Below are 19,169 nucleotides of genomic sequence, written 5' to 3'. Positions count from 1 at the left end.
AGCTTTAGGGTGGCGTCCCCAGAAAGGAAGGCCTCTGGGTCTCGACGTAGACCGCTGCCCTCACAATATGGATCAGTGGCAGAAAAGGGATCAATGTAATCGATCGATAGTTGACGGATGTTAGACAATCAGACTGCCAAGGATCATCAATATGAAGAAGCATTTGGGGACAGTAAGCAGGAATGTAGATAGACAGACAAAGACAAAACACAAACTATGACTCAGACTGGCTTTTTCAGTTGCCTCGTGTCTGCCACAGTGGGTGCCTCAATCTTTCTTCTATAACGTGGCAAAAACATGTGGTGGGTGACAGTAGAATATGTGGTAGAGCTCTCACACTGCATTTCATTAGATTTCACAGGTATGCATAACTGAGTGTATATTTACAAAATTCAGTTCACGGTATATATCATTTTCTGCTTTTATCATTCGCCATGGAAACAGAAGCTGGGTGGTCCTTCCTAAAACAAGCAGCCAACCAAGGGCCTTGCTGAGTTTTTAGTGATGTGAAGGCAGAAAGAGTAACAAAACCTAACGAAAATAAAAGGAAATAATATTTACATGAATCTGCAGCTTGATGCATGGTGTACGATATGTAGCCATGAGTTCTTTGGTCTCTGCACAGACACTTTATTTTAGACGTGTCTAATTTGGCACCATATGTGGTTTTTTTTCATCGGGGAGTAGTTTAAAGCACTACAGGTGCTCTCGCGAGAGTAACTGTCAGCTCCATGTTTACAAGCGGTATTTATTAGGAGCAGTCTCCCCCTACTGTCAGTGCTTTACGGTCTAACCGACCGAGTGTGTCCGTAAACTCGCCGCTGCTTTAATGCGCTACTATCGACATTTTCACAGCCTCTGCTTTTCTTCGGGGTAATTATCGCTGCCCAGGCAGAGCAAGGAACGAAAGAAAGCAGGCACCAAGTCGTCGCCTCGGGTTCTCTTCGAAGGAATAGGCGGGTAAGACCGAAAAACTGAAGCTATTATTATTCAGCGAGCCACTTGACAGCTGACACGAAGAGGCAGCGCTATATTAAAACCATAACAATGAAGCATTTCTGCGCTCTGTGTGCGTCTTTGATTTCTGACACCGAGGAAGCTGCTCTCAAACTCGAGCAATAAGTCACCAGTATTTGTGTTGCACGACTGACGTTATTCCGTTTAATCGTTGCTACATCAAAGGTGGTCATGGTTACAGGCCTTTTCTTTTTTCTTTTTGCTCCACAACACCGGTACCGGGTTAGACTGTGCGCTGTAGATGCGGTTCTCCGGCACGGGCAGAGCGCCAGGCCAAACTCAGTGTTACATACTGGCACTTTAAGGCTCCCGTGTCTGTAAGCAGAACTACAGAGCTCGGGAAACATGGCAGGATACCATCCGGGCTCATATTGTGGCAAATATGTAAGAGATTTTAGTAAAATTCTACTGTAACTTTGTTTGGTTTGCAGAACCGTGTCTGTGCAGGTATGATGGTGTTTTTAGAAAATTGCTGATACAAAATGCTTCTTTTTCTTTGCATTAAATGTACACCTTTCTAACAGTACAACATTTGAACCAGTGGCAGTGTTGTTGCTTGATAATTTTATTCCCTTTTAGCAAATGTATTTGACAGCATTAGATTCGTATGTGGTCAAAGCAGTGGCTGAAACAGCAGCACTGGTCAAACACAGGCTCCGTGCGCTTCAGAAAATAGTCACGACTTCTGATCTGTTGATTTGCATTTATGGGCACAGATTAATCCGTTATCTGATGAACAACTACAGAGACCACAGTTCCGGTCATACATGTGACAGATGTTTACATTTCACATATATTATTCTGTAATACACTATTAGTACGTTTTTAAATGGATTATTATTAATACACACTAAAAAGAACTTGTTTAGATTTAAGTACAGTAAGTTCTCATTTAGGTTTAAGCATTAAAATACTTGGCTAAGTTTAAAAATCATGCACTGTTTTAAAGTTTCTTTCCAGGGTGTTTCATGCACATCCAAAGAGTTTATAAGTCATGCTGACAGTAACAAATTCGTGTTTTTCTTCAGATTTCAAGGCTGTTTCTCCCCATTCAAAACTGGTTGTGGTATGATGGCAGAAACTAAACAGGGACAGATGTTGATCTTGTGACCAACAGAGGCCCAGACTGACCGTCATATTATTGCCATAATTAGTCATGAGAAGTTTCGATTAGGAGGTAAAATTAGTCAAGCTAGCTGCCTGCTAGAAATTGTGTTCATATAAGAAGCTGATTATTTACTCCCCCTGTTATCATTTTCTCCTTACAATGTGATGCTAAATTATAAGAGGCTACATGACTTTTTCAGGATCTCTGCATAATGTGATTTGCTTGGCTAACGGCCGTGCTGGAGGATTTGGATAAACATGATGTGATAGGCTGATCCTGCACTAATGCACTGAAGCTTCCACAAGTTGAATTTCTTTCAGCTTTAAGCAAAAATCTATAGATCCATAATTCAGATTGGTAACATGTGCCGGCAGCACATTGAAAGTGGAAGAGAAGCGAGAGCACTAAAGCCTGAAACCAAGCCAGTCCTGCCTTAATGAATGATATCTGCAGTTAAAAACAAAGCAACCATTTTCTCCTGCCTCTCTGTATCTGCAGGTCTCGGTAGCTTGAATGTATTTCTTTTCCAAGTCATAACAGTAAAAGCTATTTTGGCAGCAGACAGCACTCAGTCCTTATACAATGTCAGTGGGATGATTGCCAAAGTTTAATCAGCGCTGCAGGTTTTACTGAATGTGTTCATTTAATAAAACTTGCATGTGCGTGCAGTTTTATCACACAAGTTAATATCTGTAAGTGATTCTGGCTCTGCACATTTCTGGATCCAAACTCTGGTTGCTCTGCTGCTTTGCTGCTTTGGCGAGCATAGAGGATTCAAGACGATTATTTTCACTTTAATTTGTTCCTATTATTCCAGCCTGTTATTTTGCACTCAAGTTAGAAATCTTTACAGGTAATAATAAGGTGAGTTTCTAGCTCGTGTCCCAGCACCTACACCAGGGGTGCTCAATACGTCGATCGCGATCGACCAGTCGATCGCAAAGGTAGTATTGGTAGATCGCATGGCATTAAAAAAATAGATGCCAGCCTATCATCCATCCCGTCACTTGATTGATACAGGGAAGCCAGTCAGATGACATCAGATTTTTTCTGACGCTTAGGTCGCTGCGCATGCGCAAACTGCGGCGCGAAGTGTAGTAAAACTGACAAGCTAGTCAGCGAGTTAACTCCAATTTTTAGCTCTCGGTTTTTTCTCTTAAACCTGGCCGTCAGCAGCTACTGTCCGGACTATGCATCCCTGGCTGATTCAATTCAGTGCAAGTCATCAGAGTAAACTCAGGTAATGACAAAAAATTTACATAGTTAATTGTGTTGTGAAATATTGGATATTGCGGTTATGCATGTATATACATTGTAGATATAAAGAATCCTCAATATATTTATAAATAAGTATATGTTTTGGATTTTTGTAGTGGGTAGATCATTTTGACTTGGTCATTTTATAAGTAGCTCACATGCGGAAAAAGTGTGAGCACCCCTGACCTACACTGTACTCAGGCTGCACTCTTGCTTAAACCAAACTGAAGATTTCTTTATCTCTGGTAGCTGTGAGAAAGATAAACACTGCTGTGAAAGACAGTTATTTAATGCAAGTGGATTTATATTTCATTTGAGTGGGTGACTTGAGTGGAGTGTCACTATCCCCACTTTTGGGGTAGAAACAAAGCTGAACTTTAGAGCATGCTTATGTTCGTGGAGCATCAGGCTGTGCAGCCGTGTTGCTAGTTTCCTTTTGTTTGCTCATCATTAAATTTTGAATGTATGAATTATTATAAAACTATTAATATATAATTATTAGTACGTTATTTCCAGTTGTTCCAGTTTTTGTATTCAACAGACGATGCTTGTGCACTATGTTAAATACTAATTCTTGTCTTTTGTGTAATTTAATTTAATAAAAATAATACTTTTATGATTTTACCCCTTTTTAGACTTATTATCAGAGCTAATACTGTGTATTTTTTGCACATTGTGACTTGCTTTGTTTTCGTAAATCTCTTTGAAGTCATTTATCTGTGGAACAAAAAAGGCCTATAGCTGTCACTTAATAAATATTCATCTGGTGAAGTATTTTGATATCATATTTATTTTTTAAGCAGAAGGGTTATGTTCTCATTGTAGCATTTATCTTGAAGCGCTACTGTTTATTGTTAACATATTAAAAACCGGGTTTGCCAGTAACCTGTACAGCCTGCGTGTGTGTGCCGAGTGTGGAGACAGGAAAATGCAGCTTCCTGTGGGAGGGGACGACGCTGTGATAGATACTGTGCAGCCATTTTCGGGAGCAGGGATGTCTTTTAATCATAAAAACCACAACATTAGGACATAAAGAGTCATATTTTTGTATGTAACTAGCAGGCGATTTCTGCCAGGCCTGCAGGGCTTTTTCAGAACCTTCTCTCTGTATTTTGTGGTCATGTGAACAAAATTGTGTCACGATGCAGATTTTGGCGACCCTTACGTTACATGCAGGCAGTGAACGTTTAAGATGACACGGAAGAGAAACACAAACGATTAAATGGTTATGATATATGCAAAAGTATAAAGATTCGTAATATAGATCTTAATAACTGCTCTATGTGTGAAAAAACAACTATTTGTTATCATACTGTAGCATCAGGCCAATCAGACTGCTGGGTTATTGATCTGGTCTGTTAAGCAGCAGAGGGGGTTGGCTAGGGTTGGTGTCACTACTGGTAGCATCATGTGATACATGGACCCTACAGATGTTGCACAGTCATTTCATTTTTGGATGCTTCTCTCAGTTCAGCCCTGCGACAGTGTCAGTGCCAACAGCCTCATCATTGCCTCCTGCAGCTGACACACAACTTCACACACAACTGCTGCAGACAGAGAGCTCCTCCCCCCTGACAGCTGATGTAGTTAACATGCTTAACACTTAAACTCAGAGCTCAGTAAAACTCTCATTTCAACTGAAATATTAAACTATTATCAAAAATGTTAACCTAGCTGCCATGCATATGAGCATTAGCTGTGCAGAGCAGAGGGGAGGCTGCAGCTGAGCTGAACAGAGTGTGGAGAGCTAATCAGAGCAAATACAGAGTGAAATCTGGAGCAGGCGACAGTTGTAGGCTGAAGAGCTGCAGCTTGAGGTGGAGCAGAGTGAACGGGGGGGGGGGGGGGGGGGGGGGCAGGTTGAGGCAACTTGAACTTTTCTGTTTTTACAATAACGCACTGATATTTTCCGAGGTGTCACTTCTTTGCCGTTACTTCTGTTGTTGTGGGATGGGGTCAAATTTCCCCCCTGTGCTACAGAAAATGGTATCAACCATTGAGTGTTTTCCTGGGGATTTGCAGTAGCGGTTTTTGATACGGGCGACATGGGCGGTTGCCTGGGGTGGCATCGTGGTGCGGGGCAGCATCACAGGCATCAGCAAAAAAAAATTGCTCATACTCATGCTGCCCCGACATCAGGCAGCGCATATTGGGAATGGCAGAGGCACCGATCGGTTTTCTATCGCCCATTTGCTGGGAGTAAGGGCGCCCTCCGTTTGCGAGGTGCGCCTGCTGCTTGCGGCACAGGGAGGAGAGGGCGGGGCGGCGGGGGATTCTCTGACCGGCTGGAGCAGCGTCTAATAACCAACTCGCCAAATAAAACAAAATAAAAACAAAACAACAAACACGAAAACACCAGACATGATACAGACTTATAATTTGCACCGATGTTTTTTCGAAATTCTATACGAGAAAAGTGAGCGCGAGAGCCCTCGGTGCGCCTGCTCGCTGCCGAAGTCAAAGTAAACTTTATTGTCATCTCCGCTACAGTCCAGTATATAGAGAGACGACGAGGCTCCAGTTACAGCAGTGCAAGTAAACAAACAATATATATAAGAAGAGTAAGAAGATAAATATACACTTTAGGACTCGTGGTAAAGGATCAATAACAATTTAAAATGTATAATTTACAGTTTGATGATTTAAAGTCTCACACACAACCCGTCGAAAGGGGAGGGGCCGGCTGCTTCCAAGTAGAGCACATTTCATTCATAATGTTGTAAATTATGTATTCATGATTTGAATCCTGGGTTGTGTGAAATCCCAGATACACCTTAGACTAAGTGAATCTGTGAACTAAGGTGTTGGTCTATTAGGTTATGTTGTGGTGATCCCTGAGTTGGGGGATGGGTGTTCATACTGGAGTGCAAAATTAAAACCAATGGAAGATGGACAAGAAAAGTTCAAAGCCATCAGGTCCTCAGTTTAGAAAAAAGAGAAAAGAAGAGGAGGAGAAAGGAGCAAAAGATGCAGGTAAGCAGATGTGTCATTGGATAATGGCAGGTCATCCTGAAACTATCAGAATCAGAATACTTTATTAATCCCTAAGGAAATTATGTGGGTTACAGTTGCTCCAAAAATAAATGGTAAAAATAGTAACAGTAACAGACTAAACTCCAAATATTATGTTACAGATTTTAATATTAATTAGTCATTGTCAGTTGTTGATTTGTCCTGTTCTCATTGTATGACGAATTATGATGGCTGTTTGGTAGCTCTTTGCATACAATGCATACTCTCTCTCTTTTCATATGTGTGTGTGTGTGTGTCTCTGGCGAAATTCAGTATGGTTCCGACAACAGTTTTATGTTAATGTATAATCCTTGATGTGTTTTGTGTGTGTGTGTGTGTGTGTGGGGGGGGGGGTGTGCCAGAGGGAGTGTTTGCCCGGGGCGCCAAACAGGCTAGGACCGCCACTGGTATTGTGACACCCCTGCAGTGCCACACATGTACCACAGAACATCTAGATCCTGTTTACAGTTGCTAATATGCTTCGATAGAGCAAAATGAATATTATCTTTGACTAACTAGTAAAGTGTCAGATTTCATACAGCAAAGACACTTATGAGATTGTGTTTACGCGTTTAAACAGTGGTGCACTCACTATGAATAGCCACAGCCATGACTAACAGTTGCACATAGGAGCATTTCTATACATGCACCATTGTAAGTGGAAAGTCAGTGCACCTGTTTCTGTGGTGGTAGAGATGTGGGGACAACAATCATGTAAGTGTGGCTTAAATAACACCAAATGATGGACGTACACACGAGGAACAGGCATTTGATTAAAAATCAGTGCCCTGCAACTCCTCTGAGCTGACCTGGTGACATACTTGTATCACTTTTTAAATAAAATAAGTCGAGCACAGATGTTGCACCCTGGACTGGTCGCTGGTCTGACCACACTAAGGATGAACATGCACAATCACCACGAGCTGTATAACTAAGTGTACTGGTTGAGTAATCGCTTGTTTTCTCATTTTTATCATCTTTTCTCCTCGTCCTCCATCTGTGCACTGGAGACTCTTCAGTCTGATTATATTTTTTTCATAAATTGATTTAATTATTTTCAGCATTCCTCAATCATATCAGGGCTGATTTATTTATTGATTTTAATTGATATTAGGTTCCTCCTCCAGTGTTTTATCCTGAGAGTCATGAGCCATAACTTGAACCCACCCCCAGTGAAACCAATCCTTCTGTCAACCTTATGCACAAATTCCTCGGTCTAATTTGAGAGGTGACACACGTTCTCCCCGCCCATGGCCTGGCCCCACTCTCACTGTGTTTCTCTACCCTTCTTCACCCCACTGGAACCAATCTTTCCACCATCACTTTTTTATCTTTGTTTTTTCCGTCCCTGGTCTTCACAAATAATTTCAAGGTGCTGATGTGGTGGAGCGATATTTCAGCGAGTATAATTGCAGAATTGATATTTGATCTGTTTCGGTGTAAAATCATCCCAGCTCACTGTATTGTTCAGTCCTCCTGAAATTCCACAGTGGAACAAAAGGAAGTAACTGAGCTGCGCTCAAAGCACTTTGCACTACACATCATAGTCACATGACCACGCACATATTCATTTTTTGTATCTAATATTGACACATGCACACTCACAGTGGGATGGATGTGTAGGACAAAACCTGGGCTTCAGGATGTAGAAAGGAGGAGCTAGGAATTGTACTACAGACCTTGTGATCTGTGGACAAACCAGATGTGGTTGTGGAGGTAGATGGTCCACGGTGTGCACTGTGTCGCAGTTGTTACTTGATTGGGTTAGTACTCCATCGTCCCACCACAATTCAAAGACATTAATTTGATCTTCTGATTCTAAACTGGTCATTCTGTATGTGTTACCCTGTGGTGGACTGGCAACCAGTCCAAGGTGTGCCCCATGTTTTGTCCAGTGACAGCTGCACAAACCTGAGTAGGACGAATAATTAAGAAAATGGATGAAGAAACTTTCAACTCCAAAGTTCTGTACGTGATAGGAGCGACACAAAACAGCGATTACTAGTTAGCATCCAAATTCTAGAGGAAACTATTGTGTCTGTGTTAAACTACAGGAAGCAATGAACACTGAAGCCGACATACTGGGTATAGAGCTGGAGTCAGGACATTTCTATACTGCACAGCATGCTGAGATGTTTCCAGCTAATAGTTCTCTGAAAACCACAAATTTTGTGTTAATTTTAATATTGTATGCCTGTTGAACTGTTATCATCAATCATTTTCATAGATACAATTAAAGAAATGGAAACAAATGACATTCTTTTTGTAACCGTCTGCTTGTAGCGGGGTGCCTAAAATACAATTTAAACGCAGTGATGGGAATAACGGCGTTACAGGTAACGGCGTTACCTTTTTCAGTGACGAGTAATCTAACTAATTACTATTTCTATTGTTACAACGGCGTTACAGTTACTAACAATAAAATGCGGTCCGGTCGCGTTACAGATTTTCAACAAACAGTTTTGTGTTGTGTGTCAGAACAATGAGGCGACTGCTGTCTCCAGGTAGAAACAGCAGTGATACACCTGCTGCTGTCAGACCTGCAGGTCTCAGGCTGTGATGTTTCCTTTATAGTGGACAGAAATTATTTTTTTGCAGTGGCACAAATAATTTGTGGCATCTCACTGAAGAACAGATGATTGTTCTATAAATAGTTTGAAATGGTTATTTAAAAAAATCAAGGTAAAAGGTAAATGGATGCAAATAACTTTGTTGTTTGCAAAACTTGTGCATGTGGTTTTAAAATTGACAATTTATATTTGCATTTAAAGTTATGAAATATGATTCAATAAACATGTTTGTGGTTGTTACAGTAAAAATAGAACTTTTTCTACTCGGATTTTATGTTTTCTGTCTGATTTTAGATCAATTGTGTTAATACAGTTTGTCAAAATGAAAACATGACTGTAAATTCAGACACGTGAGGTTGTGCTGAAAAGGATGGTACCAAACAAGACAAAGTAAATCATTTTTAACGGCGAAATGTGGAGGAAACATCAAAAGTAGTTAAAAATGGCCAGTTACAACCTGGACCCCAGAGGGTTAAACGTTTTTTTAAAGTAACGCAATAGTTACTTTTTAAGTAATTAATTACTTTTCAAGTAATTAATTACTTTTAGAATCTTGTAACTCAGTTACTAACTCAGTTACTTTTTTTGAAGAAGTAACTAGTAACTAGAATTCAAAGTAACTTGCCCAACACTGTTTAAATGTGATTTCTTGCAGTTTTCTGCTATCTTTAAACACAACATTCAGCCTCTCATGTTAGGTGATTTTTTTACACCTGAAATATTTGTAGATCTGTGAGTCGTCTGAAGGGTTTGCTAGATTGTTTGGAGGATGTTAAGAGGAACCCAGGAGGGATTTTTGACTCTAATGTTTGATAAACAGATCAATGCTGTAATCAAGTCCAGTTTCTTTCATCTTCTTGCTAAAGTGAAGCCATTTCTCTGTTTCAGAGACTTTGACAGAGCTGTTCATGCCTTCATTTCATCTCTCCTCGACTCTCTGTAATAGTCTTTACTCTGGTGTTAGCCTGTCATCAGTTAGCCGACTGTAGCTGGTCCAAAACGCTGCAGCACAGTTACTAACTGGGAGGTGAGACCACATATCTCCCATACTGGCATCCTTACACTGGCTGCCAGTTAGTTTTTGAATTAATTTTAAGATTTTATTATTTGTTTTTGAGGCGTTGCACGGGTTAGCACCCTCATACCTTTCTGATCTGTTGAATTGGTACGCTCCTGCAAGATCACTGAGGTCTGCGGACCAAAGCTCAGAGGAGACCGAGCCTTTGCTGTGACTGCTCCTTCACATCAGGACCTCCCCAACACTTTCAAACCCGTCTACAAACCCACTTTTATTCTTTGGCTTTTAAATCACAATCAGTTGGTACTGCTTGTATTGGTCTTATTTCTCACTCAAATCTTCTAATTTTATGATTCTTGTTTCCTAACTTTTGCCATGTCTTCCTATGTTTTTGTCTCTGTTGATTATCTTAAATGTACAGCACCTTGGTCAATGTGCTATATGAATAAATTTGACTTAACACACGCAACCTTGTGACCCTGACACGTTTTATGTTTACTTTAGTAAAACTCACAGTATCGCATAACCCCATTAGAGCACTTTGCTGTCAGACTTGTCTTACTTGTGGCTCCTGGGTTTTAAAAAGTAAAACGGGAGCCAGAGCTTTCAGAGTCTCTTCTGCAGAAACCAGCTGCCAGTCGGGATTCGAGAGACATCCATCCTCTCTACTTTCATACTTAACACTTCCCTTTTTGCTAAAGCATATAGTTGGGTTGGATCAGGTGACCCTGAATCCTCCCTTAGTGATGCTGCAATAGGTCCAGGCTGCAGAGGACTGTGCACTAGTGTTTCTTATTCACTCACTATGTGTTTATACACCATTCTGCATTTATTCATTAGTTATTATTGATCTCTTTCTGTCTTCCACGCTGCGTCTTTCGTTCTGTCTTCCTCCCTTCACCCCAGACCGGTCACGGCAGTCTGGTCTGGTTTCTCAGAGCTTTTCTTCCTCCTCACTAAGTTCTTGCTCAGAGGGGATCGACTGATTGTTGGGGTTCTCTCTGCATTATTATTGGGCCTTTACCTTGCAGTATAAAGTGCCCTGAGGTGACTGTTGTTGTGATTTTGGTGTTTTATGTATAAAATTGAAATGAATAATTGTGCTGCAGTGGCTGGACACAGTTGACACACCAGTCAGGCTGGAGACAGAAACTTAGACTGTAAGGAATAGAGGATAACTGTCACACAGGAGGAGTAGTGGGGCGATACTTGAGTGCACGAATACTATTTCTGAGCACTCTTCCTCAGTATAAAGAATGTATTTTTGCATTGTCACCGTTCACTTGTCACCTGCAGTAAAAGGTGCAGGACTGCATCAGTTACACAGAAACCACCAAAAAATGAGGCCTGGGCTCAAAATGCTACCATTGTATCACTGAAAGCATTTGTTGAAACTGTTACCGTACACGATGTGTTGACACAATTTTATAATAATTAAACATTAATACGACAAACTAGCTAAATTTAATGTCAAGCTCTAGGTTAGCTCAAGTCATTTGGCACCAGGTGAACTGACCCGGGTGAGCGGTAGAGGTTGCCAGGTTTCCATTTTTGCAATAATGAGCAAAATAAAAAGTCTTTGAGTTTATTAAACTTAATGTTCTCTGACCTTTAGAAACCCAAATCCTCTTTCTAATTCCACAATCTCCTGTATGTTATTTTCACAAATGTTTAAAGTTTCTAGCTGTGAGGAGATGCATTTCTAGCCCTTGTGATGTCCTCCCGATTTGCATACAATGTGAGCCATCAGGGGTCAAAAGTGTCCCCACTTCATTTGACTGTTTTTTAAAGTAAAAAGTATAAATTGTCAATCAATTCAGTGTTACACCTTAGTTTTACTTAAGACCAACACATTAACACAAAATTTACTCAACATTTTACATTTTAGGGCCACCAGACCTTCTTTACAAAAAAATAAACCCTGTTTTTTAGCGAAAACAAATTGAGAAAATTAAATATTTAATTGTTTAGATAATTTTGACTATCTGAATAACTAGAGAGTGCTGTATGTTGAACTTTAGTGAGAATTTTTTTTTTGAACCATTTAAATTTTTTTAATGGCAGCAAATAATCACACTGGTGGTCCTCAGGGGTCAAAAATGTCCCCACTTCATTTGACTGTTTTTTTAAAGTAAAAAGTATAAATTGTCAATCAATTCAGTGTTACACCTTAGTTTTACTTAAGACCAACACATTAACACAAAATTTACTCAACATTTTACATTTTAGGGCCACCAGACCTTCTTTACAAAAAATAAACCCTGTTTTTTAGCGAAAACAAATTGAGAAAATTAAATATTTAATTGTTTAGATAATTTTGACTATCTGAATAACTAGAGAGTGCTGTATGTTGAACTTTAGTGAGAAAGTTTTTTTTCAAGCGTTTGAAAATTTTTAATGGCAGCAAATAATCACACTGGTGGTCCTCAGGGGTCAAAAATGTCCCCACTTCATTTGACTGTTTTTTAAAGTATAAAGTATAAATTGTCAATCAATTCAGTGTTACACCTTAGTTTTACTTAAGACCAACACATTAACACATAATTTACCCAACATTTTACATTTTAGGGCCACCAGACCTTGTTTACAAAAAATACACCCTGTTTTTTAGCGAAAATAAAACAAGAAAATTAAATATTTAACCCTTTACAGCCGATCGGAGCGGGCACGCTCCATTTTGCGTAACTATTTTTAAATCCCGGTAGCTCTGCAACCACGTAAGCTAGCGCAATAATTTTTTTTGCATATGAAACTGGAGGAGTTGTACTTACATCTGATGCCATCAGCTTGTCCTAGGTCACAGTTTCCTTCCACATATAGCTTTGCAAAAACTGCATAAAAATCACTTGCAGCAACAAAAACATGATATTCCAGAAACACGCTTCGCCGATCCGATCAGCTGTTTGTAACACTTCCTACGTCCATCAGCGCAAACTATCACATGACCGCATGACCTGCCCGAAACCGGAAGTGACGTCATTTTGCGGAAATGTAGTTTTTTTACGATCGGGGCCTTATGAGCCTATACTTGTGTTTTAAAAAGTTATGTTTGAGTTTATGACTTTCTGTGTCGTTTCTGGGATGCTTAGGACTCATATTGCACTGCTGGAAATAGTTTATTTTGATGCATATGCTGTTATTTTGCAAATTTGCACTATAATATTTATTTTCGTTTTTCCTGCAGTGTATAAAAATTGGTGTATTTCAAAAATAAAACTATGAAGACACTCAAAATAAATTTCATGTGGTGGGAAACTAGTTTGTGCAACTTTTTTGTATTTACAGTTTTGAGGGATAAGCCTCTTAAATTTCTCTAACTAGAAATATATGTTAAAAAAACAAAAACGATTTTCAATTTTTTTGTAGTTTATTGCACTTTTTTTGCAATTTATGCACCTAATGCAGACATATTATTAAAATTTAGGCTGTAATGGTTGTATTGATGTATAGCAACTTGAAATGCTCCCAAAAATGGCTCCACAGCATGTAAAAATATAATATAAGCTCTGGCGGACTTGGTTCTATGGTAGGTCTTAAAGGGTTAATTAAATTAAATATTTAAAAAAAAAAAAAAAAAAAAATTCTCACTAAAGTTCAACATACAGAGTGATGTATGTTGAACTTTAGTGAGAATTCTTTTTTTGAACCATCTATAAATTTTAAATGGCAGCACATAATCACACCTGTGGTCCTCAGGGCTCAAAAATGACCCCGTTTGCTTTGAAGCAACAAGTATAAAATATCATCCATCTCTGTGTTTCAAGGTTTTATTCAACTTTATTCCAACTCATTGCCTGACAGTTTTCTATATTTTGGCATGGTAGGAGGGCATGAGTCTGAGTGAAGGCAAACTTTCATGAGGACAAAGGCGTGTCCATATTTGACCCAAGTGCAGGAGGAAGCTCAGGTTTATTCCTCTGCACTGGTCCCATCATGGACAGCATTCTTTCTGCAGTTGCAGGCCAAGGGGCATATACAGTAAACAAGCTGTTACAGGTGATTGTTTTCTTTTGGAAACCTGCAATGTTAGGGACAACTCGTGTCCTGACTGCAGGACAGACGGTTTGCCATCGCACACGAGCATGTTCCATGTACAGCTGGACCTGCATCACATGCTGCCCATGTTTTTGTCTCAAAGTTCCCTGGTTTACTTGGATGTTCTGTTGGAGGGGACAGAGTCCTCTGAAGGGGATTTGGTGCTCATACAGTCACATCAGTACCAGGATCTTACATCACAGCAGGAGGAACACCCACTTGTGTTTCAAGTCAAGTCAACACCAACACACATCATACACCTCAAATGGGAGCACGTTTGTGTCATGAACGACGATCATCTATTGTGTCTTTATCAAGAAATTATGTCCTTTTTGTGCTTCTATGATTAATCTTGTGTCAGCATGAAAACTTCTCTACCAGACTCAGGATGTCATAAACTGGCCGTAGCGACTCTACTGGATGCACGGCAGTAAGAATCAACACACCCACATATGCCTACAGCTGCATTCGGTCCATTTTTCTTCCTCTCTTGTTGTCCCTCCTTGTTCATCATTGAGTTGGCTGTAGAGCAGGTCATCTGCTAATTGGATGGTTGTTGGTTCAATCTCTGTGTGCTCTAGTCTGGAGTTCTTACCAAGGTGTCCTTGGGCAAGTTACTGAACCCCAACTTGGTCTCTGATGCATCCATCAGCATGTGAACGTTAAAAAGCAGAATACAAGCAGAATACACTGTGTATAATGCTTTCAGTACTCGAGTAGAAAAGCCACTGAAGGAGTATGGGACCTGGCACATGTGCTTGGACTGTGGTAGATCATCTTTCTCTGAGGCACATGAGAGAGTCATGCATCGTCTGTCACTGGGAAGGTTAGAAGACCAGATCAGTGTTTCCTCACGTTACTGCAAATATTCCTCTGTCTCAGCTGATTCCTCTTTCCTGCTTGATTCTTTGTCTTCATCATAATTGAAATGGATGATGTGTAGTCCTCTGACACATCTTCTATTTCAGTTTCACATTCTGAAAATTCAAGAAACTTCAAGAAGCCCAGTCACTTTCTCTCCAAGCTCCTCAGACTACCATGTCCTGGATGCCTGAGAACCTACTTGAACATAGTTCAGATTCTTCATCACTTTTCTTCACTTCATAGCCTTCTTCCACTTCTGCAGGTGGCTGATGTGCTTTTTCAGAGAAAGGGTAGCATGTGCTCTAAATATTGACAATATTTTCTGTATCTTCTAACCCTGGATCTTCCTGAACATTGATTCTCCCTCCTCATTATACTAGAGGACAATATGTGCTTTGTCCTACTGGTCATTGCTTTGCACAACATGGTAAAAAAAAGTATGCTCATCAAAGTATGCAAATCTCCAGTGCAATGGAGGCTTTTGAGGATACTTTCTGTGTATGTATTATTGTAGAGTCTACCTTACAATACGAAACACTTTGATGCGGCTGTTGTTGTGATTTGGTGCTGTATAAATAAAATTTCATTGAATATAGAGCACCTGCCTCCTCATTGTGCTGCCTGTTGTGGTTGTTGTGGTTGTTATGACCAGTGCTTGACCCCACACATCAGTGATCCAAGATCAAAGATGTTTGAAAACAGTATGGTGTGAAAATACGGCTCTTTGCAACACTTTGTACTTTGGGGTCATTTTTGTCCACGAGGACCACCAACGTTATAAAATTCAATAAAAACCACATAAATAAATCAAATTACTTGAAACTTATTCCAATCATTCATAGTATAATAATGAATAACTTCTGTTATTTTCAGCCCATTTGATGAATAACAAATACATTTTTGATAGCAAAAGATTTCTTTAGAGGACAAAAATGACCCGTGGACATCACAAGGGCTAGTATAAACCCAGAGCCCCACTAATCCATGAGACGGTGTGGCATTTACTAGGGTTTTACTTTGATGCCTTTTTATAGTGGCCGTGTGACCAAACACCTGTCTCAGCCTTTGTGGCTTAGCTATGAGGGTCTTCAAATGTCTGAGTGGAGACAGAAAATAACTTTCCCTCCATCACAGTGGAAACTTGGTGTGACTGAGCTGGAAAGACACGAGGAACACGTGTAAGTTTGAAAACACAGACTTTAGCCGTGATCCTGCAGGAGGACTTACTGTCCTACAATAAAGAATAAAAATGTAAAAAAAGATTGTATAATCTACAGTAAAAATAACATTGTTGACCCTCTAGAGTTGATGGATACACATATCACTTACTCATTTAAGTCAAACTACCATTTTCTAATTTGTGTTGAAGTCACATTCAATGCAGGAAGAAACCATAAAAATATTTTTTAAGGACAGAGTAGAAGAAACTATGACTTCACTCTCGTATCAGTCGAAAAAAGCACCTCAGTAGCCAATCACAAGATTATATGGGAACATTTGGTGGCTCTGGAAAAAAAGGGGACGTTGTGGGAGTGGCTTCAAAATCAATAACGGTGATTTTAATAGTGAGTCTTTAGATTAGTGTGTTTAGAGTGCATAGTTATTGTGTCATGTAGTCAGTTTGCTAAATTTGTATTTAATTGCTTGAAATTTCCAATTTGTATTTGCATTTCAAATGATGAAACTGGTTAAATGTATCTTTGGGTTTCACAGCAAATAATCTCTTCAGTTTTTCTGTGATTTATTAATACAGCATATAGCGATAAATTTTAACATCTTTTAAACACTTTACTTGTATTTTTCCAATTATCATACAGAACATTCGTATTATTTTACAGATAGCCACATCCCCACAAATCATAAAGACAGATAACACCAAGACAAGAAGAGAGAAAAGAAAACAGGGGTGCACCTCTCAGTTTTTACAGGCCTGTTCAAGGACAGACAGAAACATTCAAGGTTCCCGTTCCAGACCAGGTGGATTGTTGTCGTATGTTAACAGAGGCTCCCATGTTGTGTGGAATTTGCTGATGGATCCGTGGAGAGTACATCTGATTTTTCAGCTTGACATTTTGCATAACATCCCTTATCCAGTGGTGATGTGATGGAGCAGTAGTAGGCTTTTAAATAAAATCAGGCGTCTCGCTAATAATGACAAAAAGGCAATGACCAGAAACAGAAGTCGCTATACCAGAGAAACAACCAAAAATTGCCACCAAGGCGAGATGTTATAGGCACAGGCTTTAGAGATGACTTCAAAACATGATGACCAGAAAAGAGCAATTTTCAGACAGGACCAAAACATATGAAGGGACGTAGCTGGAGTCTGTTTACATCTAACACACGAGGGGTCAATGTTTGGAAATATTGTCGCTAGTTTAGCTTTTGAGTAACCTGTGTAACACTTTGAATTGTATTTAGGAGTGTCTTGAACATAGAAGACGAGTGGACCCTGGAATGTTTAGATCTTTCCAGAGATCTAACCGGTCTGGTGATGGTTTACATCATTGAAAATAAATAATTGATTCTTGGCAAGACCATCTGCTACTGGTTTGATGAAAGCTGCAGACAGTGAGGGGCGAGCGGGCATCGCTGCCTGGTGCCCTCTGGAGACTGAAGCTGGAGGATGTTTGGTCATTTGTTCTGAAACAAGCTGTTGGGGGATTATTTAATATTTTTAACCAGTTTATCAAAGAGTTTTTTCTGCATTTAGAGACAATATTGTGTTTTTTACTGGATGAGTAGTCTATTAAATTAATCTACGTGTATTTGTTGATGAGGGCCTACCTTTAATGAAACCAGTTGGTCAGGATGAGTTAAGAGGGGGGTTATCTTCTCTAATCTCTCTGAGAGAGCTTTGCAGATTATTTTATGGTCAACATTCGTGGGAAACACAGGGTGTTTGCTGGTTTTAGCAGGAGACTAATGTTGGCAGAATTCATATTTGATGGTAGTCTGCTGTTTTCCTTGATTTCCTGCAATGGTCTGTGGAGTACTGGTGCCAGAATCGTCCAGAATTCTTTGTAGAATTATGTTGGAAATCCATCTGGACCTTATTATTGGGCAGACTTATCAGAGCTTCCTGGAGTTCGCAGGTCATGAACTCACGATTGCACTGGACATGCTCTGGAGTGAGGCTTGCTCTTATCTTTGAGATGATGTTCCCAGTTCCTGATAACAGTGCTAAAGATTCTCTCTGTCATGACTTGAGCAATTTGAGGTGCATGAGCCTCCTTTCAGGAGAGACTCACTTATATGCCTGTGCTTAATCCAGCTATTAAGCGGCTGTACCTCAGGTGGTAGAGCAGGCCACCGACTACCCGAAAGGTTGGTGTTTCAATCCAGTCTGCGTGCCGAATATCCTGGGAGATGATAGTAACCTCATGTTGCTCTCTGACACACCCATTGGAGTGTGAATGTTTAACTTTATTATGACACTCCTTGCAGGTCCAGGGTTTGCAGGTTTTATTAAGTGTACAAATAAACTTATCATTATTAAATATTTTATTTTGTTCCATTTAGCACCTTGAGTAAACCTTTGTTGTGATTTAGTGCTATATAAATAAAAACTTGTTAAAAAGAAAATAAGTTCATATGGTTGAAATCTCTGGATTCTGCCAGACCTGTAGTGCTTTTTCAAAATTTTCATTCAGCATTTACTGGTAATCCAGATTTTGGTGACCATTAAGTCACATACAAGTGACACATGTTGAATGTGACACAAGAAAATGAAGTTTTGTTCCAACATATATTCACATATATGCTGAGATCATATAGTGAGAGGTGGTGGACTAGTTTGTAATAAAACAGCTGTTTCTAAGGCTACGTCCACACGCACACGGGTATTTTTGAAAACACAGATTTTTCTATGTTTGATCTTTTCGTCCACACGTAAACGGCGTCTTGGGTCACTGAAAATGGAGATTTTTAAAACTTAGTTTTTGCGTTTACGTGTGGACGAGGAAAACTGAGATTTAGTCGCGCAATGTCAAAGGCGTGCACCGTTTTTGACCTCACGCTGTGCTCACGTTATTGTTTACATGAGATTAATTTCTACAATGGTGGACAGAGACAAAATACTGTTGCTGTTAATCTGTCTGCAGTTTTTAAACACTGACACACACACAGTTACTGTCCCTCCATTTAGAAAGGCAGAGGCGCACGTGGCTTCTACATTCAACACAGACGCTCTCACAACTCAAATCCCAATGTCGATTTTGAATAAATTGAATTTGTAAAAAATTAAATGTATGTATGCTGTATGCATTTTGTTCATTATTAAGTTGCG

General features: G+C 39.8%; 2 protein-coding genes across 2 annotated transcripts in view; both read left to right on the top strand.

Moving 5' to 3' along the window:
• The first annotated feature begins 792 nt into the window (after positions 1-792).
• ache (acetylcholinesterase (Yt blood group)) overlaps positions 793-19,169 on the top strand; it is a 32,969-nt gene continuing 14,592 nt past the window's right edge. The window contains exon 1 of the mRNA XM_080878079.1: positions 793-960. The gene's annotated coding sequence lies outside the window, so the exon portion shown is untranslated. The remainder of the gene's footprint in view (positions 961-19,169) is intronic.
• The window catches only part of LOC308407496 (protein NLRC3-like), a gene marked incomplete at its 3' end in the record, with an annotated part of 496,743 nt that continues 480,595 nt past the window's right edge, over positions 3,022-19,169 (top strand). Inside the window, exon 1 of the mRNA XM_080899151.1 lies at positions 3,022-3,365. Coding sequence (XP_080755277.1) covers positions 3,316-3,365 — 50 coding nt within the window. The 5' untranslated portion in view covers positions 3,022-3,315. The remainder of the gene's footprint in view (positions 3,366-19,169) is intronic.

This window comes from Rhamphochromis sp. 'chilingali' (assembly GCF_963969265.1).
Source record: "Rhamphochromis sp. 'chilingali' genome assembly, chromosome: 1".
Classification (NCBI taxonomy): domain Eukaryota; kingdom Metazoa; phylum Chordata; class Actinopteri; order Cichliformes; family Cichlidae; genus Rhamphochromis; species Rhamphochromis sp. 'chilingali'.
This window is presented reverse-complemented; position numbering and strand designations above follow the sequence as displayed.